We start from the raw sequence: 22,477 nt of genomic DNA on the forward strand, positions 1-22,477 counted from the left end.
GGTACCCCCCTGCCAGGACCTGTTCGGCCCCGCCCCGTAGCGGCCCCGCCCCACGCGCCGGAGGTTTGAAAGGGGCCGCGTGACGCCATCGGGGCGCGACTTCATCTTTGTCAGTGAACAAAATGGCGCCGTACTGCGTCCTGGCGGCTCGGCTGCGGGTGAGCGGGGCGGCGTGGCGGCGGGCGGGGCGGGAGGCGGGAGGGAGCCAGCCAGCCTGCCAGCCAGCTGGCCGCGGCGAGGCCAGAGCCGTTACCCGCCTGGCGGGCCGGCGGCCGCAGCCTCTGGAGCTGGCTGTCCCCGCCTGGCTTGTAGGTCAGCGTGTCCCCGGCGCGGCCCAGCGCCCCGTTTCCATGGTGATGGCGGGGAGGCCGCGGCGGCAGCGCGGCCGCCTCCCGGGCTCCGGGGCAGGGTGCGTCCCGCCGCCGGGCCCGGCCGGCCCTCAAGGTGAGCGCAAGGTGAACGGGGCGGCGGGGACGCGGCCTGGCCCCGCCGCCTCCCCCCGCCCCGGCCGGGCCTCGCCTCGGTGGGTTGGGGTCGCTGTCAAACCCCAGGCTCGCCGGGGCGCCTGGTGGGGCAGTGAGCGGCAGGGCATGGGCTCTGAGGCTGAAATAAAAAACCTTTCCCGGGGGCGTGCTTTTTGTCTTCCTCTCGGCTTCTGTTTCTTCCCCTTGCCAGCGTGCAGCAAGCAGGACAAGGTGACTCCTCGTTGTGTGATTGAGGGCAAAGGCTGTTTTTTGGCTACTTTACTTCGAAAGTCCTACTTTTAATATGAACAGAAGCTCCTGAGTGAAAAAGGTGCCAGGGTCTATACGGAAGCGGGACCTAGGAAGACTGAAAAAGCAGCCTGGACAGGCACATAAACTGCACTTTCTTCCAAGGCAGTGATAGTGGTTCGCAGTCTTGTCTATCGTGACCTCTAAAAATCATGTCAGCCTGTAATACTAGCTTGCCACAGAGGTTGCCTTCCTTGAGGCATTATTGCGTTTAATATACTCAATAACAAAGACTATGATCTTCTAAAGCCTGGAAGGCACATAGCAGGATGCAGGTTTATTTTTTTAGGGCTGCTAACACAGATAAGGAATAAACCTGTGCTCCTCTTAGCAAAGCATGTGACAAAGTCAGGCAATTTAACTTCCTAGTTTGCCGTTTGTGACCTTGGCCAACATGTTCCCATTTCTTAGGGAGCTGAAATAAGAATGTGGCTTCTAGTATTCTGAAAGTACTTTGTGAAGCTTAATTCATGTTTTATATTACTCCTTACTTTGGAGATGGGTGTTTTAGTAAAGTGTAGCTTTTTTAATTTAAGTAAAAGCTACAGATTAGCATCATTTTGGTTAACTTGGTATTTTCATTCTTAATCATTAAATGGTTTTTAATTTGTACTTTGAACAGAAATGACTAATAAAATAAAGGTAAATGTTTTATTGGGATAATGAATTGGTTCTTGTTTTATGGTGCTCATTGCATGAGAACAAGCAGTCATTTGCTAAAATTAATATTGTATAATGTAAAACAAAGAATGTGCTAGCACACATGAACATGGGGAATTTAATATTCTAGGAGGCTGTCTTCTATTATCAGGCTCAGGGTACGTTTTTTTTTTCCCCCCCCTGTGAAGAGCTAAATCTGTGATGGTAATCAAACATGCTTCTACGTGATCTCTTTAGGATCCAAATAATTCTTTTTGCTCATGTGTAGCAGCCTAGAGATTAATGAGAATGATATGAGATAGAGATAGGAGAATCACCTTGCCAGTCACTGTGATGGTGCCAGCATTGACCATGGCACATGGTATTAACGTCAGTTCTACTCATCTCTCATCCTAGAATTGTTTTGGAATGGAACTGCATAGGAAGCTTAGTTCTGAGGGAAATACGTTGGAATTTGCCTCGTGTGGGCTGACTGTCAGTTCTTCTAATAGCCTGAAAGGGTCAAGATCTTTTTCATGCCTGGGAGATGCTTTTAGTAGCATCCCATTTCTTGAGCCACATTGGCTGAGAATTGACTGAAAGTACTGTAAAACTCTAAACTGTAAAGTTATGGGGGTTTATTTAAGGCCTTGTAGGTAAGTACTGAAATTGTGTATGGGAAGCTTTGTGTATGCTGGCAAAAAGCAGTGTTGGTTAGACCTAAACTCATCTTCAGAACCCTAATTTTGGTTGCTCTTTGGAGGTAAGTCTAGAAAATTAGACTACATTTACAATTTGATTATACCACACTGGGGTTTTTTTAGGCTGAATCATGGTGAATGCTGGAAACTTGGCTAGTGTTCTTAGATCAGGGAGGATGAGGAAAGATGGTATTTTGGGTTTCAGTTAGGATTTCTGGGACTGATTTCCCAGATAGGAGTGCATGTAGCACAGTTGCTACTCTTCTGAACGTGAGCTTTTGCTTAGTGGATTTGTCTACCATATCTGCTGCCAAAATATAAGTTAACTTCTGAATTCAGACTCCCCTTGCATCTGAACTCACTGTAGTGAGCTAAACGCAAGACAGCTAGCTTTTCCAGAGGGACTTTTAAAATCTATAAAGGTAAGTTTTGGCTTCCATACAGAGTTAAAAAAATATTGACCCATTTAATAGGCTGGCTTTTTTTGTGTCTTAGTTAAGGAAGCTTTTCACCTGCCAAAATACCAATAGGCTCAGGAGCTGTGTAATGATTACTGCCATTTTTATAACTGAAATCTGAATAAGGACACTCAGATGCTGGAATAACAGATCCACTGCCACATGAGAGGAGATCACCTGGTAACTCCTGGGTGGTCAGTCTGGAAATTAATAGTTCTTGGATAAAAGGGAAGATGTATAGATTGCTGGCTGCCTTCTTCCCATGGCCATTGGTCTCAAGGCACTTCTCACTACTAGTAAAAAAAACACCACAGAAGACCACAAACCACCTGCTGTTTTGGGGAAGACTGAGAAGGAATGAAGCTGGAAGCTGTTAGGTTTGTGGCTTTTCCTTAATCTTGTATTTCTGCCACCCTGTTTCAGAGGATGCAGTGGAAGAAGGACAAGCATGGAAAATTGACAAGTGTGATGAGTGATATATTGTAGATTCTTCATGAGGAGAGACCAGACAGTATGTGCTGTTGCTCATTATTGGTAACGGATCCTTAGGCTTGCTGGGCGCCAACATCAGAACAACCATATTAATTAATTCCCAACAGAATAGAGATGTGGGATGAGATTTAGATCCCAGTAAAATAAGATGGTGCCTTTTTAATAGGTGCCTTCTAAAAGCCATATGTAGACAAAAATTATTGTCTGGTCTTATGAAACTGATTGGCTGAAGTGATTATTTTTCCTTAGTCTTACTGGCCATCACAGAGACAGACCTTCAGTTTTCCAGACTTTTCTTGCCTATCTCCATGTCCAGGCAGGATCCTTCACCTCAAACACACTACCTTCCCATTTCTAGTAGCCTGAAGTTGTGGTCAAGCAGGAGTCAACTACTTTGTATTGCTACTTCTGCAATTGCCATTTGAATATTTATGTAGTATTTTAATAAATTCTACATTTCATCAAGCTGTTTCTTGAAATAAAAAGATACTTAGACGTGTATGTTCAAACTGAAAAGATTTTATATGAATTTGATCTGAAAAGTTTCTTTGCACCTGTCTTTGGAGAGCCCTGCTTTAAATTTTTATCATAATCAGTCCAAGGCCAGACTAGAATGCTTTGAAGCCTCTGCCGTTACTTTAAGTTGCAAATTTGTTCTTCTGTACACTGAATTATGATGAAATTTAGCTTTCGTTTTACTGGGTGACAGGGAGGAACTGCATTAATCAGTTGTTACAGGGTTAAGGGAGGGGAGGAGCAGACACTGAGAAAGAATTACTGCATTAAACCAAGTATCTTTCCTAGTCTGGGGAAGAGATTATTTTTCCGTGAACATTTATGAAATCCCTCAGTGTTTTTTCCAGCCACTCCAGCAGCTGGAGACTTTCACAAGATAATGGATATCTTGTGAGGTAAAGATATTTCCACAGCTTTAATTGTGTAAATGCTTAAGTTTTAAAAAAAAAGGGGGGGTGGTGGCAGGGAACAGAACAAAATAAACACAGAAGTTACATGGCTGCTGGATAAAAGGTACCTCATGTATATTAAACAATGAGAAGCTCAGTTGTGGTTTTTTTTTTTCTGGTGGCAGAAGGAAAAGTCTCAATTCTGACACCTGTGATAAGTTGTGTAAGTTCTAAGCTTAAAGTGCAGCAGTGAAATTTGATGACTGGGTTTCATTTGCACTCCTGGAGAAGCACTGCCCTCTCTTGTACCACCATGTTCATGTTCACTTACATCAGATACTCTTCAATGAAAGTGGTGTGCAGCTGCTGTAGATCTCTGTTGCTCCTACCAAAAAGCTGTGTGTCTAATAGTTTAGGATTGTTTGGTAAAAAAGCAGATTACACCGTTATTGCTAGTGTGCTGGCTATTATGATCTCACCTAGGTTTCCTGAACTTTTGTTGTGTAACATGCTAATAAATGTTATCAAAAGGACAATAAAACGAGAGATGTGGATAAAAATTGGTGATGTCTCATTGACTGTGATTATTTCAGGCAATGTTTTCAATGCTGGTAACAAGAAAACTGGAAGAAATATTCACAAGGAGAGTAAAAATGATTGCACAGATCTAAAGAATTGACTAGCGTATTTGACAATGCAAGAACAGTGGTAGGTACTGTGATTGTGTTCTGTGCAAGGAATATTTGCTGATTTACATACAAAAGGGATATTTAGTGCAATACCACTATGTTTATTAACCTGTGCTCATAAAACCTTCGTAACAGTGAAGTAGAAGATTAATAGAAAAACAGGATTAAGACTGAAGCGTCATACTGGAGGAGGAAGAGCTCTGAACTCTTGTCTTCGGTCTGTTTCCAGACTTCTAGTGTTGATGACAGAGACTTTCAAAGAATGTAAGAGACTCATGTGCCAAATCCTTGGAAGCTTTTATGGAGGCTGCCTTCTGACTCAGTTTTCGAAGCCGTGTGAGAGCCTTTTAACGCTGGGCACTGACCTGTCTCTTTCAGGTCAGGTGCTATAAAGGTACCTCACCATAGCTTGCACTTCTCCCAAGTTCCAGGAAACCATTTCACTGTGGAGGCTGCCAAGTGAAATTTGGGCTTTTTTTTCCATGGCATTTTCTGCTGATGTGTTCAGCTCCCAGTATAGTTCATCTGTCATGCTGTTAACTCACCTGTAGTGCAAGTGCAAGGCTTTTCTGAGGGGAAAGGTGAAGATGCCTTTGTGAGAGTGAAGATAAATAGCATGTGGATTCACGCAGCCAGGCTGATGAAGCTGATGTTTGTACCACGTGTTGCCTCTCTCCTGCTCTGTGTTACATCATAGACCAGGCATGTACATCAAAGTCACTCTAGCATTGAAATGTGGCTCACCTTATGTGGAAATACAAGTTTTGTAACAGTATCCAGGGATCCTGCATAGGGAACTTAGTATGTGATGGTGAAACAGATGGGTATCTAGTCAGTCCCATACTATGTCACCTGCCAGTCCTTCAATGTAAACTCAATACCAGTGAGAAAATACAAACCTGGGGTTAGCTTGTTTTGGAAACTGTGTAGGTTCTTCTCCACCATGGCTGTAATATGTCAGGAATATAACAAACTAGTATTTGCTTAAGAGTTATTTCAGCCTGAAAGCAGATTTCTCACTGAAAGCATAAGGCATCTGGTGCTGTAAATAGAAATGTGAAATAATTTGGTAAATGCTACCCATTCAGGGTAACCTGGTGTCTCACTGTTTAACGTAATATACAATATTGTATGATCAAATGTTTATTGGGTGCCTTTAAAAATCTTGCAATTCCTCAGTTCCTCTGCCTTTGAAGTCCCAGGAATGACAACTGAAAAGCAACTGGTTTACTGATGTTGTAGGAATTCACTCTGCAAGGTTCCAATGCTAATACTCTTCCTTTTCCAGCATGCCTTGAATAGTGGGATACGGTGCTACCATGTTGCTCCTGTCCTGTGCCAGCGGGCCAAGGTGGCCATGAGCCACTTCGAGCCTAATGAGTACATAAATTATGAAAAGCTGGAGAAGAACATCAACATTGTCCGTAAGAGGTAAGAGTGGAGGAGGGAAGAGGGGAGGGGTCAGTGTGCAGAATTTAGCTCTGCAGTGTTGGGAGAGGAGGAAAAAAACATGTTGGGGCCCTGGCACAGGGAATATTTACTAGGGGGAGCAGCTTTGAAGCAGTGGCAGTTGCAGATGTAGTGAAGCATGAGTTGTGGTGTCTCCACATAGTGGTAGGGCACTGTGGGAAGTGTTGAAGGTTACGATGAAGCACTGCAACATGCACAGAACCAGGCCAGTGCAGAGGAGGTGTTAGAAAGGGCTCTGTCCTCATTGTTTAATGCCCTCTTTGAAGAGTCTTTATATTGGGCCTTGCTCCTTTCTGGGGAAGCAGTGCGTGGGCAGTGGTCATTACAGGCTAATGCTCCTTTGCACTCTTTCAACAGTGAATGTTCTCCTGTGTTTCGCTGTAGGTGTTAGGCAGGGGAAGGAGGGCTAGGAATTTGTAGCATATGTAAACATGATGACCTTAATCTGCTGATAGAGGCTTGTGTGCCTGCTAAGTTGTCATTCCTGCTCCACTTACCTCAGCAGTGGTTTGTATGACATGTCCTTCAGTCTTTGTGTTCTTTGTTAAATGCAGTAGCTCTCATTTCAAGTCATTGTCCCTTAGTTACTTCTCAGAAGATCTCACCACTGACATAAATAAGTTCCTCAACTGATACAGCTGCAGGATGAAAGGTCTGAGGTCATGAAACTGCTTAGTTGTACTTGCTTGCTATGGGATCTGGTATTTGTGAATTGAGTCTGACCTTTGTCTCCCCTCCACGCTGCCATCGTGAGGTATGACTCAAGAAATGAACAGAGGCAGTGTTTCTTTTACTGTATAGGAAGCTTAGAAAAGAAAGCATAGAGTGACATCAGTCCACACACTTCAGAATTTTCTGGACAGCCCTTGTTTTAGCCAGCTGCCAATTGATGTTTTAGTGCTGTGAGAAGACCATGCAGATTTCTGTGTGTTAATAGGTCTTAACAGTCCGAGTGATATCGGGAATGTTGGAAGTACACTAGATGCAGATACTAAAATTCTTCTCCCCAGGCTTGACCGTCCCCTGACCTTGTCTGAGAAAATTGTGTATGGACACCTGGATGACCCAGCAAAACAAGAGATTGAGCGGGGCAAGACCTATCTGCGCTTACGGCCAGACCGTGTGGCCATGCAGGATGCCACTGCTCAGATGGCAATGCTACAGTTCATCAGCAGTGGGCTGCCAAAAGTGGCCGTGCCTTCCACCATCCACTGTGATCACCTCATCGAAGCCCAGTCAGGTGGTGAAAAGGATCTTCGAAGAGCCAAGGTCACTATTGCAGAAACTTAAATTCTGTCTGTTTGAAAGCCTCCTTGCAGTCAAAGGAAGAGATTTATTTTTTTTTTCCCCAGAAGGACAGCCATGAGTCAGATACGGTAACAGATTGCCTGTGGTGGTCAGCTCTGTACATAGGTCAGATGCAGCAAAGAAACAGTAAATGGATCTTTGGGAGTTTTTCAGCTGAGATTCATCCATTACATGGTTTAAAGGACCATGAATGTAGGAGAAGCTGTTCTTAATCTGTTAATGATGGAAGCCCAGGTCATATAAGTGTTCTGGAGAGTGAGAAGATACTTCAGCTAAGGGAAGAGGAAGAATCTATTTCAAAGGGGAAAAAAGGAAGCCAGGTTACTCTAGAGAGTTACACACTTCATGCTGCAGTATGGCAGTATGAAAAACTCCCTGGACATGTGTGTATCTGCATTGCACTGGTATGTCATGTGACAGGGGAGCAAATAACTACTATTTGCTAGGGATCAGATGAAGAACACTAACTGAAGCATGTACAGCTTTCAGGGCTAGCAAGGGTAGGTATAAATATGTATAGAAGCATAGACAATGTTGGTTTTTATTTGGGAACCTCAGTGTGGTGTTTGTCCAACTACTGATTTACTGCCTTTTGACAATTTCCCGCTCACTGTTTTACAGCTTATTCCTCCATAGGAGCTTCTGTTAAATACAGATACATTCATCTCTTTCCTACACACCACAATGCATCTGCCAAGGAAGAACGTGCTTGTAGCATAGCAGGGAGGTGGGGGAAATCTTGTTACTCCAAGTAGGCCTAGCCTAAGTCCACTGTCAGAGCCAGGAGGATTTGTGCCTTGGATTTTGATACCAAAATTTACGAACAGTAAACAGTTTGGGGAGGCTCAGCTGTATTTTAAGATTTTAGTCCATATCTACTCACAGAAAGACCTGATGCTGAAGTAACTGCTTCTGGCTTCCTCCTTCAGGCCACAGTAAAGCAACTTATACCACTCAGGTGAATTTGGGGAGTTCTTCTGCTCTGCTTGTGTCAGTTCTAAATTGTGCCCAAGTTGTGTGACTAAGAATTTGGGACTTAGTAAATAAGACACTTTGTTTCCTTCCCTTCATGTCCTGTCTTCCCTCCCCTCTATTGCTGCATTTGTTCTCTGTAGTGCAGCTATATTCCCTGCAGCCCTGAGCTGAGTCCTTCCCTCCATCCGCTCTGAGCAGAGCAAGTAAAGGTCCTGCCTTCTTCTGACTGGGTTCTGCTTCTGCTGCTGCCAGTTGGCACACAATGAATGCTGGCAGGCCAGAGGGTGGTTTGGATCTGCTCCTGGCACATCAGCATGCTTTACTGGGGGAGGGATGCACAGAGTGAAGTGACCCAACTCCTGGTGAAAAATGAGGCTTAAAGAACTGCTGCTTCATGGGAAACTTCACCAAATGTGTGCTGAGACAATTCTTCCATTATCTTAAGTTCCCCTTTCTCTTTATTCTGAAGTGTAGCTGCATGAGAACAGTCTTTAAGAAACTCTTTCCTTCTAGTGCTTATCTTATCTACTCTGCTACTCCTCTGCCAAGAACTATCAGGACATAATAGTGTCATACTTCCTTGGCAACTGTGGTTATTCTCACAATCAATTTTCACAGTGTGACCTCCACCAGTAATGGTGATAGTGCAGCAAGAAAGGCAGCATTGTGTGAGTCAGACAGGGGACTTCGTAGAATGAGAAACGACACCCACCAACTCCCCTGGCAGTGAGCAACTTCCAGTTCTGTTTCTTAATCTGTAAAAATAAAGCCAAAACGCTTATCTAAGGGGTTTGAAATGTCTGCAAAGCATCTGTAAAGCAAAAGGAACAGCTGGTAGAGAAGCAAAGAGGGGCTAGAAGAGAGGGAAATGGGTTAAAAAACCCCACATGAGAATATGAGAAGTGAGCAGAGCATTTTTAAAAGCCTTATTGGCAGGGGTTTCCTTTAATTGTGTATTTCCCTTGTGTTGTTTGGAATTGGAAACTAAAAAAGATGCTTTAGTAGAGCTACAAGTTGGATGAAATTAAATGGCCTGTTACAACTGACTGGCGAAGTCTTGATCCCTTTTAGTTTTAAAAGTGATGTGCACCTCCTTCTGGCTGCTACAAAACTGGAGCGAACTACAGTCAGGCATGGTAGGGGAGGGAATGTATTTGAATGAACTCTTGATGTATGAAAGATCAAAATGTGTTATTAATGCTGTGCATTTCCCTGTGTTGAATAGGATATAAACCAGGAGGTGTACAACTTCCTAGCAACAGCTGGTGCTAAGTATGGAGTGGGATTCTGGAAACCTGGGTCGGGAATCATTCACCAGGTAAAGTGTGCATGTTTGCAATCTTTGAACGTACAGTGGCTCTCTTACCCTATGGTGAAGAGAGTGCTCAAGTGGAAACCCTTAGAGAATTTCATCAGCTTAGGGAAAAAAACCTGGCTTTCCTTGAGGTGGGTGAGGTTTCTTGCTTGTTCTCACTCAGTTATCTTGGCAACAGTGCTTTTTCTTAAAGGTTATTTTGGTCAAACTGTAACCTGATGCATAATCGGGTAGTGCCAACACCATGCCATGTGAATCACAGAAACTTGAAATCTCTTAACTGTTTGTGGGCTGGCTCCTTTTGGTACAGTTGGGACAGTAAGGTGATGACATGAAGCTGGCTACATAGGGCTAACATGAATTGCTTTTGGTGGGAAGGAAATTGGCTTTGGGAACAAATTTTTTAGGGTATTTTGTATGCATTTGGTTCCATAAAAAACAGGAGTGTATATGAGGACACTGAGCAAAGCAACTTTTAAGTACTTAAGAATGGCAACGCATAATGAGTTGCTATGTGAATTTGAATAAAATGCAAACCAGTTTCCAAGTCTGAAATTTTCTTGTTATAGCACTTGCATCTTAAAAGAATATGACTGTCCAAGCTAACTTACCACTTAATGAGGCTTTTTGTTTCCTTGTTTGTTTTTTAAACCAACACTTCTGGCAGGATTTCCCTAACTTGCTCTTGGTTGATTTGCTTTGTGGGCCCGGTAGACATTTTTCATTGTTCCTCTGGGTCACAGGCAGTAAAAAATGAAGTGCAGCACAAAACAAAAGGAGTGGAGAGGAGAATGGATGACTGGTAAGCACCCTGCCAGCATGGAACTTGTCACTAGATGCAGTCAGGAGCTCTCTGCTATGTTTTCTTAGCTACAAAATGAGTTACTAAGATTACCTGAACTTGGTGTGATGCAACAGAGAAAGGAAATAAAATAGATGAACTCTCCAAAAGGTTGTGGGAACACTTCAGGTCATTTGTGCTCTGAAACTGCCTGTAACATCTGTCATGTGGCAACATAGCTCTGTGCCGTGGTTACCAGCTTTCTTGTGCCTGGCTTTCTCTGACTGGAGAAAATTCGTTGTGTTTCATAGCTTCAGAGTCCAGCTGTGGCAAAGTGAGGCCTTGAAAGTTATCTTTCTTGCAAAAGTATATTAATGTGAGCTACAAGCAAATAAAGCTGCAAGTACTAGAAGCAAAGCCTTGGCCTTCTCAGTAAAGGGCCACCACCTTAGTTCTGTCGAAGCCGTTCTGTGATGCACGTGCTGTGAGTTCCGTGCTTCCCAGAAAGGCTGTCTGTAGTGTTGGTATGGCACATATGCAGTGAGAAGTTCATTAGCTTGAGTTCTCTACTGTGTTGCTACCATAGAAAACTCATTGTTTTTCATTAAAGAGCTGTTTTGTGGTTTCGTTGATAGTTGAAGAGTCTTGCATGGAATCAACAGCAGAGATAAGGGAAGGGCAGCCTCTTGGTGTGTCTGTGAGGAGTTTGATGTGATTAGGTTTTTGGCTGGCAGCATGGATTGGAGGAGCGTGTTGGTTTTCTGCTGCTACGGGAGCATAAAGACTGTGAAAGGTCTCTAGCATTGGACAGGTGAACTGACTTGCTCAGCAGTTGATGGAGGGTATGGAGACTAAGGAACGGACTTTTGAGCCCTTAAAGTGGCACCTTAGCAAAAGCCTGACTTGGAAAGAGTCTTCCAGTGAAAAAAAACAGAGATCACTTTCAAAGTTTTCTTACTATCCTGGGATAAGCAAGGATCCTGGGGCTGAGGCTTGGTACCTCATTCGGTCATTATATCCTCCACAAGGAGTTTGAAACAAATGTGACTTTCCAATCCAAACCAAATTAAATTACTGTCTTGCTACTGAAATCTGCAAATACATACTGATGTAAATTTTTGTTCTTGTATTCTTTCTTGTTGTCTTCCGCCTCCTTTCCCAAAAAACAAGCAAGCAGACAATCCGTTTTTATTTTCAGATCATTCTGGAGAACTACTCCTACCCTGGGGTTATGCTGATCGGCACAGATTCACACACCCCCAATGGAGGTGGCTTGGGAGGAATCTGCATTGGTGTGGGTGGAGCTGATGCTGTAGATGTCATGGCAGGAATCCCTTGGGAGCTCAAATGTCCAAAGGTAGGAGCAGAAGGAATACTAATCTTTGATGTGAAGGGTGAGATAAGATGTGTAAGAAACATTGATTTTTCAGGCACTGTGTATATAAAGCGCTGTTATACCATTACAGTCTTGTTTGTAATTACAGACTGGCTCAAACAGCTGATCCGGTTCATTGGCAGTTGAGTTTTGATTTCCTTTTTACCCAGGGACTGAGAGAAATAGGTGACCACTGATCTCCCTTCAGTTGACCCTGTCAGTGGTTTCAGGTCTTGTGCACATGTTCTAATACTTAAGGATTTTCTCCTTTTTGGTATGGTGACCACCCAGATTCTTAGGAAAAATTCTGAGGAATCCTTTTGGCTGATAAAAGGGGAAATGGTGTCAGTATTTTAATTTTTTTTTCCCATTAATGTTGGTCAGGTTATTGGTGTAAAGCTGACTGGCAAGCTTTCAGGCTGGAGTTCTCCTAAAGATGTGATCCTGAAAGTGGCTGGCATCCTCACTGTCAAGGGTGGAACAGGTGCCATCATCGAATACCACGGGCCTGGTGTGGATTCAATCTCTTGCACTGGTAAGACAACACAAATCTCTTACCCGAGGGGATGGTTGTTGTAGCTGGATGTTGTCTGTGGAGGCTGGGAAGGGAATTAGGCAAGAAGTACTAAAACGTTCTCCCACAGCCTGGCCAGGTGATTAGTATGTGGCAAACTGGGAGAGTTGGGGGGAGGTAGCACTCCCTCTTAGTGAAAAAGTGACCTCTTCTCCATTGAATCTTTTTGCGACTTTGAGAACACTGAATGGTTAATTGTGAAGAATCCTGCAAGATGATGTGTCAGGATAAAAGTAAGGGTGGTTGTATTCCGGCGTATGCTTAGAGGGTGGAGATGTCAGAGATAAAGGATATTTTTATTTCAGCCTAAAATAGGCTGCAGATAGAGGAAAGAAACAGGTTGAAGGGGTACATTTGTGACAATTGCTAAAGAAAAAGCTTTTGAGAGAAGTAGGGCAGAGGGGAGACCAGAAAGCAGCAGTTTGTAACATGCAGTCTTACACTAGCTAACTGTGGGTCTTGGGTGCTGAGTCTGAACGAGGAAAAATTGCAGTTGTCTGTGATGATGCTAATTAGGACAAAATTATGAGAAGTGTCCCTTCCTTTGGCTTGAAATGCAGCTTTCAAGCTGGGTTCCTGTATTAGCATGGGTTGGCTACAACTTGGAATATTTGGTTTTACAAATTGAGAGCAATTTGGGATTTTTCTTGTATGAAATCAGAGGATCTTGACCTCTCTGATTTCTGCTTCTGGCTTGTTAAATGTAAAACAGCAGCTTCTATAGTTTCATTGCTGTGTCCTTGAAAGGCTTGGGTGATCCCAGTGCCATAAGCAAATGTGCATTTTTTATATTGTGTTCAATCACTGGAAGCTTTTTATTCAACCCATTAAATTTCTCACAAATTTCTGGCTTTTCCAGTAAAGATAAATGAGATAGTAGGGAGCGTCAGGACACTCTTTGCAGGTAGCAGAGACACTGCTCACTGCTGTAGATATATTTGGTGCTCAGTGCAGACAGGGGGTTCCCTGTCATCCCTTCCAGTATCCGCAAGAATTGGTGTAGCTTTCAGTTCCTTCATTGCAGAAAAGTCTGGTCACAGGCACTGTATTGGTCAGAAACATTAGGGGCTGAGCCAGCCATTATGTAGTCAGTGTGACCTCTGCTGTGGAATTAGGTTTCTGTGGCTAATGCCCTGATCTCTCTTGGCTTTGCTGTCTTCTCCATGGACTGACTTTTGAAGAATTGGATGGCTTTGGACTTTCTCATTGACTCTGTGGTCTCTTCTCCCACTCCTTCTCTAGGAATGGCAACAATCTGTAACATGGGAGCTGAAATTGGAGCTACCACATCGATCTTCCCTTACAACGCACGGATGAAGAAATACTTGGGCAAGACTGGGCGAGCTGGTAAGATGGTTTGGGGTTGAAGTGGGTGGAAGTGTGGGTTCAAGTGAAGGTGTATTCTGGGAGCAGCATCCTCCGACAATGGGTCCTGGTGTGACTTCTGACCTTGCATGGTTCTGTAGGTCATCTGCTACAAGGGGGCAGTCTATAGATGAAGTGGCTGGGGAAGGGTGTCATGGACCCCCTGTGTTTAGCTGTTCCAAGCTTTTTCTTTTCCTTCATTTACTGCACTTCTCAGATCTTGCTTCTTTCTTTTCTAGATATAGCTGCACTGGCGGATGAATTCCAGCAACATTTGGTACCGGATTCTGGTTGTCAGTATGACCAGGTGATAGAAATCAACCTCAGTGAGGTAAGGCTTCCTTCCTGCTTGCCATCTTGGATGTTGTGATGTGACTCTGCCTTGTATGAATGAGGACCAAGCTGGTAGCTTGATGTGACACCCCTGGTACTGTGCTAGAACATACAAAAACCACTCAGGTCTGCTTCGCTGACAGCTCCTGCTCTGGTGTTTGTGTAGGAGAATTCTATTTAAATAGCTTCCAGATAGAGCTATGAAAGGAATTGATTTGCTGCTGTGTTTTGGGGTTTTTCTTGGCTACTGTAATTTCTAACTTTTGTCACTGTTTCTTAAAGCTGAAACCACACATCAATGGACCTTTCACACCAGACCTGGCGCACCCTGTGTCAGATATTGGTGCTGTGGCAGAAAAAGAAGGCTGGCCTGTTGATATCAGAGTTGGTGAGTAGCGTTTGCTTTTTCCTCTGCCTTCATCCTTGTGGCATAAATGTTGCTGTCGTGGGTTAAGCGGTTGGTAAAATACCTTGAGATCCAATCCTTTAATTACTGCTATACATCCTTTGACTTTGCTGCAGTGTCATTTCTTCATGGCTGTATGAATTTGCTGGGAAGAGTAGTGACCACCTGGGCCAGCTGTGCAGGATGAGATCTGGGATAGCTGGAGGGAGTTTAATTTTAAGAGGCAGACAAGGTTTTTTACCTCCTTGGAAGCTTTTGAACGATAGGGTTGACAGGAATGTTACCTGTTGAAGAACACCTTTGGCAATAGTCTGTTACATGGGTTTGTCTGTTGCAAAGATCTGTCAGGAGCATGATGGTCATTCCTCCCAGCAGTTGACTGTTGAGCTCTCAGGACATAGTAAAGCTACTCCTAAAGAGCAGGCTTGGAAATTTATATACTCACTTGTGTGGTGGTAACCTGTTGGCTAGCTTCTCAAGTGTTGCTCACTGGGAGAATGAAAAAACGCAAGTACATTGTGAAGACCATATCCCAGGTGGGAAATGTGTTATTTCTTAGTGTTACAAATAGGATCAAGAGCAGCTGTAACCGAAAGAGAATTTACTTTTTGCTGGTTAACACCAGAATGCTCTCAGGATAGAACAGTATGTCCTCGTGTGGTCTTTGTACTGTAACGAAGGGTGCTTTCTTTTCATCATTTCTTCCATTTCTTGCCATCTTGATTTGAAGCCTTTTTTATCTTTGTGGGACAATACCTCTCTGGTAATGTGCTTAACTGAAGTGCAAGTAGGTGACACTTGGATCTTCTAAAACACTAACCAAGCTAGTGATCAGGTCATGTGTTCTGACTGTGCAACCTCCAAAGCTACACAAGGGGTTGCTTGTGACCACAGCTTATTGCTGGGAGGCATGGCAGTGTTAGCACCTGAAACCATTTCAGACTCCTTGTCAATGGAAAAGGGGGTTGTCTCTTGTTTTGTCTGCTGAGAGGTGGGTCAGGGAGAAGCTTCCTAGAGCCAGGGTTGCAATAACCACCTCCCTGTTTCTATCAAATGCCACAGGCTTGATTGGCAGCTGCACCAACTCCAGCTATGAGGACATGGGACGCTCTGCAGCAGTGGCGAAACAGGCATTAGCGCATGGATTGAAGTGCAAATCTAAGTTCACAATCACACCAGGCTCAGAGCAGATCCGTGCCACCATTGAAAGGGATGGTTATGTGAGTATGTCTGCGCCTTACACTTCCAAACAGTTAAGTGTTAAACTCTCTTCCAGACGGTACTTGGGAGTCTGGAGGTAACTAATGGAAACTTAAACTTTGTCTTCACTTACCACTAGAGGTGCAATTACTGATGTAGTAACCAGTCTTGTATTACTATGCTTGTGGGTCCTGCCATCACCTTGATAGTGTTTTGACCTGATACCTTTACTACCTGGGCAGATAGAATGGGATTGGAACTGGACAGAGTTATTGGGAACTGGGGCCCTGAGGAGATTACAGTATGCCCAGCAAGGGATGCCTCGTGCTCCTGGGATTCTGTGGCTGGTCATGACTGATAAAGGGCTAGTATCCACCTGCAATCCAGCTTTCTCCTTTAAGAATAGTTTAGGATGTGAGCAAACCCTTTTGATGGAAGGTAGTTCCCATTTTAGACTAAACTTATGGCAAAAATCCTATTTGATTTTAAAGCAGTGTTTCTGCAGAGGAACTATCACTTACTTTCTCCTCTTTGCTGTGCAGAAAACTGTTTTAATTAGTTCTAATATTAAGTAAATGTTAAATGCTGTCGCAGTGTGGGGACCAAGTCTTTGCATGTGGCTATGTCCAGCCAATGCTTAGTGCCTCCTCCAGCCAAGTCCACAGTCGTACCTGTCCTTAACAGCTGCCCTCGTAATTGAATCGTTTGTGGAACGGACTGAGCAGGCACACACACTTGCCTGCACTGTCAGCAATTCTTTCCTTACATGGCCAGGAAGCATGTAGGATGTTAATCAGACCAGACACTGCCCTTCAGTCAGATATCTGAGAGTAGCTGGATTGCTCAATCTGCAGTAGGTAGAGAATGGGAACATCCGTGGCAAGTCATCCTATGCTCTTCCCCAGTGTTAATTTAACAGCTTTACTGGGGCCAAACCCCATGTATTTATAAAAGTGACTCAAAACTTGAAAGTGAAACAAGGAGGGGAATTTTCTCAGGCTTGGTGCTTTTTGTTAGAAGCAGGTGTCCCCTTCCCCTGAAAGAGCAACCCCAGAAACTTATTCCAGACTTTCTACTAATAACAGAGTTGTTTTCTGCCCTCAGGCACAAATCCTGCGAGATGTTGGAGGGCTGGTTCTTGCCAACGCTTGTGGGCCATGCATTGGCCAGTGGGACAGGTAAAGTGAAAGATGGACCTCACTCTAGTTTTGCATCTTTTAGCTCCTGAAGTGCTCTGTGAAGCCAAATTTGATTGTAAATATAACACACTGGGACTTAAAAATAAATGCTTAAAAACCTGTTGCCCATAGCTGTCTGATATGCGCTGGAGGTGGAGAAATGAAAGACTGCAGTTTTATATTGAGCCTTTAGGTGAATGAAGCTGCAGAATGGCCACAAGTGTGGAGGCTTCTAATAGTAGGCAAAAAATGGGGAGAGAGATTTGTTGTCGGTGAGAGGGTGGAATGAGTTTGTATCATCCTTTTAAAATAGGAAAAGTGAGTTGGTCCAGTTTCAGTTGTTGGAGTGGCAGGGAGGAAAATTCCCAATAGAAGGTACGGGAGGCACGTTCTCATGTGGCTTTGTCATTGCTAATGGTGGGATGTCCAAAGGTAGTGTATACTTAGTTGATTATTGTTTAGACAGTTCAACACTGTAACATCGGGCTGTGAAAACTACTCCAGGTATCGGTGTCTGACTTGCTTCTGTGCTGTCCGTGATTTTCAGTCTGTGCTTAAGGGAAGAAAACGTCCAGGCACGGATTCATGTTTCCAAAGGACAGCGATTGCTGCCAAAACCAAGCTGGGGGATTTTAACAGCGAGATATCTAGAAGCAATATTCCCTTTGGATTTGATAAGCATGTTTGTTTCTTTCACAGGAAGGACATCAAGAAAGGAGAGAAAAACACAATAGTTACATCCTACAACCGGAATTTCACTGGTCGCAATGATGCCAATCCAGAGACTCATGCATTTGTGACCTCTCCGGAGGTAAGAAACAACCAGAGGGGGGCTGTGGAATAGTTCAGGGTGTCTTGGGAACTAATTCCTCTGCCTGCTGCAGAGTCCCAGTGTAGCCTGGTTTGTGGCTTGGCTCCTGGCTTTGAGACTGTTAGGCACAGGACTTTGAAGTGAAGAGATGGAGTGTAGAATATACCTTTCAATGTGTCGTTTTTTCTTTCAGATTGTCACAGCCCTGTCCATTGCTGGCACTCTAAAATTTAACCCCGAGACAGATTACCTGACAGGAGCAGATGGGAAGAAGTTTAAACTAGAAGCACCGGACGCAGATGAGCTGCCCAAGCTGGTAACTGCTCCATCTGGAGGTGCAGGGAGGGAAGGCCTTGTAGTGGTTTACATGTAGGAAGGGAACTTGAATGCACTGACCTCTCCCTTAGTGTTAAAGCTAGAATGGGTGCAGTTGCCTGTATTGGCTTATTCTCTTTATATGTTGTTGTGGATGGCTGAGGCTGATGATTTTCCTTTCTTCTTTGGAAGGAGTTTGACCCAGGCCAGGACACCTATCAGTACCCTCCCAAGGATGGCAGTGGGCAGCATGTGGATGTGAGCCCCACCAGCCAGCGCCTCCAGCTTCTTGAGCCCTTCGATAAGTGGGACGGCAAGGATCTGGAAGACATGCTGATCCTCATCAAGGTCAGGAGCGAAGTGGAGGAACGCTGGCTATGACAAGACTGCTCAAACAGGGGTTTGCACATAATTGCTAGGAGCTTTGGATATGCCTTTGAGCTATCTGTGATTCCTTCCCCTACAACCACATTGTTACGGAAAGTGAAGCAAGGGTCTTCCTTCCTTCCAGGTGTTTCCTACCGATACTTTTTTCTATTATATTTTTCTATTATAACTAAATGATGCTTCTCCTTTGGGCTAGTGGTTAGCTAATACCATGAAAAGTGAAGCTTTTTATGCCATGTATAAGATCCTATATAATAAGATCCTATGCATACCATGCAGTCTGCAGAATTTTTCCCAGTTACAACCTGCAGCAGAAAGGTGGATAGGTTCTTCAATTAGCATCTCTAATACCTGACTGTTCTAAGATGCATTTTGTCTGAAATGAGGTCGTTAGGAACTTCTCATCCATCAGTATGTGTGTTCACTTCCCATTTTATAGGAAAAAAAATTACTTCACAACAGTTAAATACTGTATTTCAGTCTCTTAATGAAGACATGGGTTTTTCCTCACTGCCTGTGGTGAGTTAACAGGATGAAAACTTCAGTTAATACACTGACGGATTCTGAAATTTAGCCTCTTAGGAGCTGACCTTCAGGCACGTTGCTGGTTCTAGTGGCAGTGGTGCAGGTACTCCCAAGGGCCATACAGAGCTGTGCTTGAGTTTCTGACATGGGCAATTCCTTTGCAAGCACTTTGGGACTTCTCTCTCATTGGGAATTCTGTTCTTACAAGCTGAGAAGGCTTATGTGCAGATTGGGAGCTTAGAGGAAATACTTAGCATCTTGCTGAACCCCTCCAGCAGGGTGGGTGAGCTATAGCAGGAAGGGATTAATTGCTTTTTGTACCTGAAGAACCTGCTGCTGGGGGAAATGAGGACATGGCAGGAGGTGTCATGGCTAAGCTCATTTTTAGAGTTCGCCCTTTGGAATGGGGATGTTCCTCCTACCCACCACGTGCAGAATGACCATGGTGTTCTGCCTTAGAGTGCCTTGATCTGTAACAGATGCAATTGTCTTGAGTTTGTGCCTTTTATAAAGAGATGTGAAGATCCTTTACAGTAAAAAGTGTTGAGGAAGGGTCAAGTCACAGATCGATCCTAAGACGTTCTTCTCTTCTACTACCCTTTAGGTAAAAGGGAAATGCACCACTGACCATATTTCTGCAGCTGGACCGTGGCTCAAATTCCGTGGCCATCTGGACAACATCTCCAACAATCTGCTCATCGGCGCCATCAACATTGAAAATGGTAAAGCCAACTCTGTGAGGAATGCATTAACGCAGGAGTTTGGCCCAGTCCCAGACACAGCCCGTTACTACAAGGTGAGACTTTCCCCTGGCGCATCTATTTTAAGAAGCTGTTTACACTTTGGGCAGTCTGTGCCAAGGTTTTTGCCCTCCTGCTCTAAAGTAACGGCAGCTGTGAGTTCACTCAGCATTGAGGCGCTTTCTTGGGACTTGCTCTGATGATTGCAGTTCCTGTAGGAGATTCTGTCCCCCCTACCTGCCACAGGGAAGAGGGAGGAGGATCTTGTGATTGAGAGGGGACCAGAAATCATGGATGAAAGGGGAAGAACTCCTTTAGCCACTGCACACCTTACGAGGCACAGGTGTCATCAGACTGCAACTAAATCTTGCCTCCTGGAGTGTTCCACCTGTGACTAGTCTAATGTTCAAACAAATTTTAATGTTGTCCTCTTCATTCCTTAACACTTGGCTTAGAATCTCAAGAAATATGTCCTCTTACCCTCTGGACAGCTTGGCAGTGGTCTCAGATTGGTTCTCCCAGTAGACAGAAGTTAAAATCTTCTGTATCTATTCCATAAGTAGAGCAGGGATCATGGCTGGTATGAACACTGCTCTGGGGAAGGAAAGGTGGCAGCAAGGATTTGCTCTGGATGCCAAGGGAAATCCTCCTTAGTCCTTGTTAGCGAAGGATGGCTGTGCCTAACTGCTGTGAAGCATTTAATTCCTTTGTTTCTGTCCTTTTTCAAAACCTGGGAGAAGGTGTCATAGCACAGCAATGTCAGTAGTGTAGCACTGAAATTAGATGTGTGGGTGGGTATTTGTTATTAATTCCTTGCTTGGGTGACTGCAGAAGTGTAAATTGTTTTTTGTCACAGAAAATGGGTGTCAAATGGGCAGTTATTGGGGATGAAAACTACGGTGAGGGATCAAGCCGGGAGCACGCAGCATTGGAGCCACGTCACCTGGGGGGCCGGGTCATCATCACCAAGAGCTTTGCCAGGATCCATGGTGAGTTGCACTTCCCCTGTGATGTGTGTAAACAGGATGTATTTGGTTTGAGTGGAAGTGGTGTTTGCCTTGCCCCAGGGCTCAACACCCTCTTGTCAGGAGTCGTGTTACATACCTAGTTAGATAGGCCACAAACAGCGGGTGTGCTGATTTTGCTACAAAGACTGTAATTGTTGCTGGAACATTTCTCTGAGAAGCACTGAGCCAGCCAGAAGGTACAACACACTGATCCCCTGCAGCGTTGTTACAAGTGTGCTTGGTGGTTTGTTCTCTGCAGAAACCAACCTGAAGAAGCAAGGTCTCCTGCCTCTCACTTTCGCTGATCCAGCGGACTACAACAAGATTCATCCTGTGGACAAGTTAAGCATTGTGGGGCTGGCAGACTTTGCACCTGGAAAGGTAACTGTCTGGGTGTCTTGGCATTGCAGTCGGGGGGCAGGGATGTGGCGGTGATGGGGGACAGTGTCGAGCTGTGTGCGCGGGGCCTGAAGCAGCACAGGCACTGATGGGCAGTGCAGTACCAGCCAGACGAGACACTTTGCACCAGTGGTCTGGGTGGCTAGAGAGCAAGTCAGAATCGGGTTGCCTTATTCTGAACGGTTGCAAGAAACCCTTGTACAGTATTCCAAATTATTGGATGTGTTGCCTTAAGCATGAGTGTTCCCTAGAAGGAACTGCGACCACACTTCTCTGTTGAGACCCACCCCAAGCTCCAATTTTCCATTTTCAATCCTGTAAAAACACGCAGGAATTTTCCTGTGAGAGGCTTCTGTTAACTTGCTCCCTTGAAAGAGAAGGGGGGAAAATAAAAACTGTATTCTTCCTTTAGCCTCTGAAATGCATCATCAAGCATCCCAATGGGAGCCAAGAAACAATCATGCTGAACCACACCTTCAATGAGTCACAGATAGAGTGGTTTCAGGCTGGCAGTGCCCTGAACAGAATGAAGGAGCTGCAGCAGAAATCAAGCTAAGTACGCACAATGTCCCCAGTGCACTGGACTCAATTCAGCTTTGGCATTTTCATGAAAGTGCAATTCCATGCCTACTGTTGGAATAAATGTCTGATCAAATGTAACCATAGCTTCCTTTTTGTTATGGTACTTCCTCTTCACTGACATTATGAAAAGGGAGTACAGCTAGGCTTACTTTTGTCTTTTAAATGCCCCAGCTCCCTTTTTCTATTTTGGCTCAATTTTGGTTGTCCCACAGTTATTTATATTTGGAAATAACTGGCTAAGGTGGATTTGTCTGCCCAGCTGGTTATTTTCTGCCCATTCACTTTACTGATGGCTAAAGACTTAAAATGAAAATAAAGAATGTGACCATTTCTTTGCCATGTGTTACTGTATTCATTATCTGGCTCTTCAAAGCCCCTGTTTCCCCATTGCTATTTCCCTGTTGCTGTGAGGGTAGGAACGAAATTCTTGGAGATATATAGGGTGGTACTTGCTGACTTCTTATTCTGTACATCATTGCTATATGAAAAAAAAAGAGCCCTCACAGCTGTCTTGCACTTTAACCTACTGCAGGCTACATGTGTGACTATCACCCCCTTCCCAGCTACATCCCTGCCCAGGGCAACAATGACAAATGTGCAAGGAGCAAGCGATTTATATGCTTTCCCAGCATCACGCAGTAAACTAATTTCCTCAAGTACAACTTACTTTCTCCACAACAGGAGACTGGTGTTAAGGAGTACCTCATTAGAAAAGCACACAGAACGAGAGCTCTGACCCTGTGAAACGGGAGCTGAGCATAACAGCTACTTGGA

At 44.4% G+C, this 22,477-nt stretch overlaps 1 protein-coding gene across 1 annotated transcript; it reads left to right on the forward strand.

The window, feature by feature from the left end:
- Positions 1-13: 13 nt before the first annotated feature.
- On the forward strand, positions 14-22,035 carry ACO2 (aconitase 2). The gene is made up of 18 exons (XM_080393043.1): positions 14-158; positions 5,946-6,088; positions 7,138-7,396; positions 9,636-9,728; positions 11,705-11,863; positions 12,266-12,416; positions 13,698-13,802; positions 14,060-14,151; positions 14,436-14,541; positions 15,622-15,779; positions 16,864-16,937; positions 17,637-17,748; positions 17,942-18,064; positions 18,256-18,411; positions 19,580-19,771; positions 20,572-20,704; positions 20,982-21,103; positions 21,534-22,035. Exons 1-18 carry the CDS (start codon positions 123-125, stop codon positions 21,675-21,677), a joined length of 2,358 nt encoding a protein of 785 aa, XP_080249169.1. The 5' UTR covers positions 14-122; the 3' UTR covers positions 21,678-22,035.
- The last annotated feature ends 442 nt before the right edge of the window (positions 22,036-22,477 follow it).

This window comes from Falco punctatus (assembly GCF_963210335.1).
Source record: "Falco punctatus genome assembly, chromosome: 6".
Classification (NCBI taxonomy): Eukaryota; Metazoa; Chordata; class Aves; order Falconiformes; family Falconidae; genus Falco; species Falco punctatus.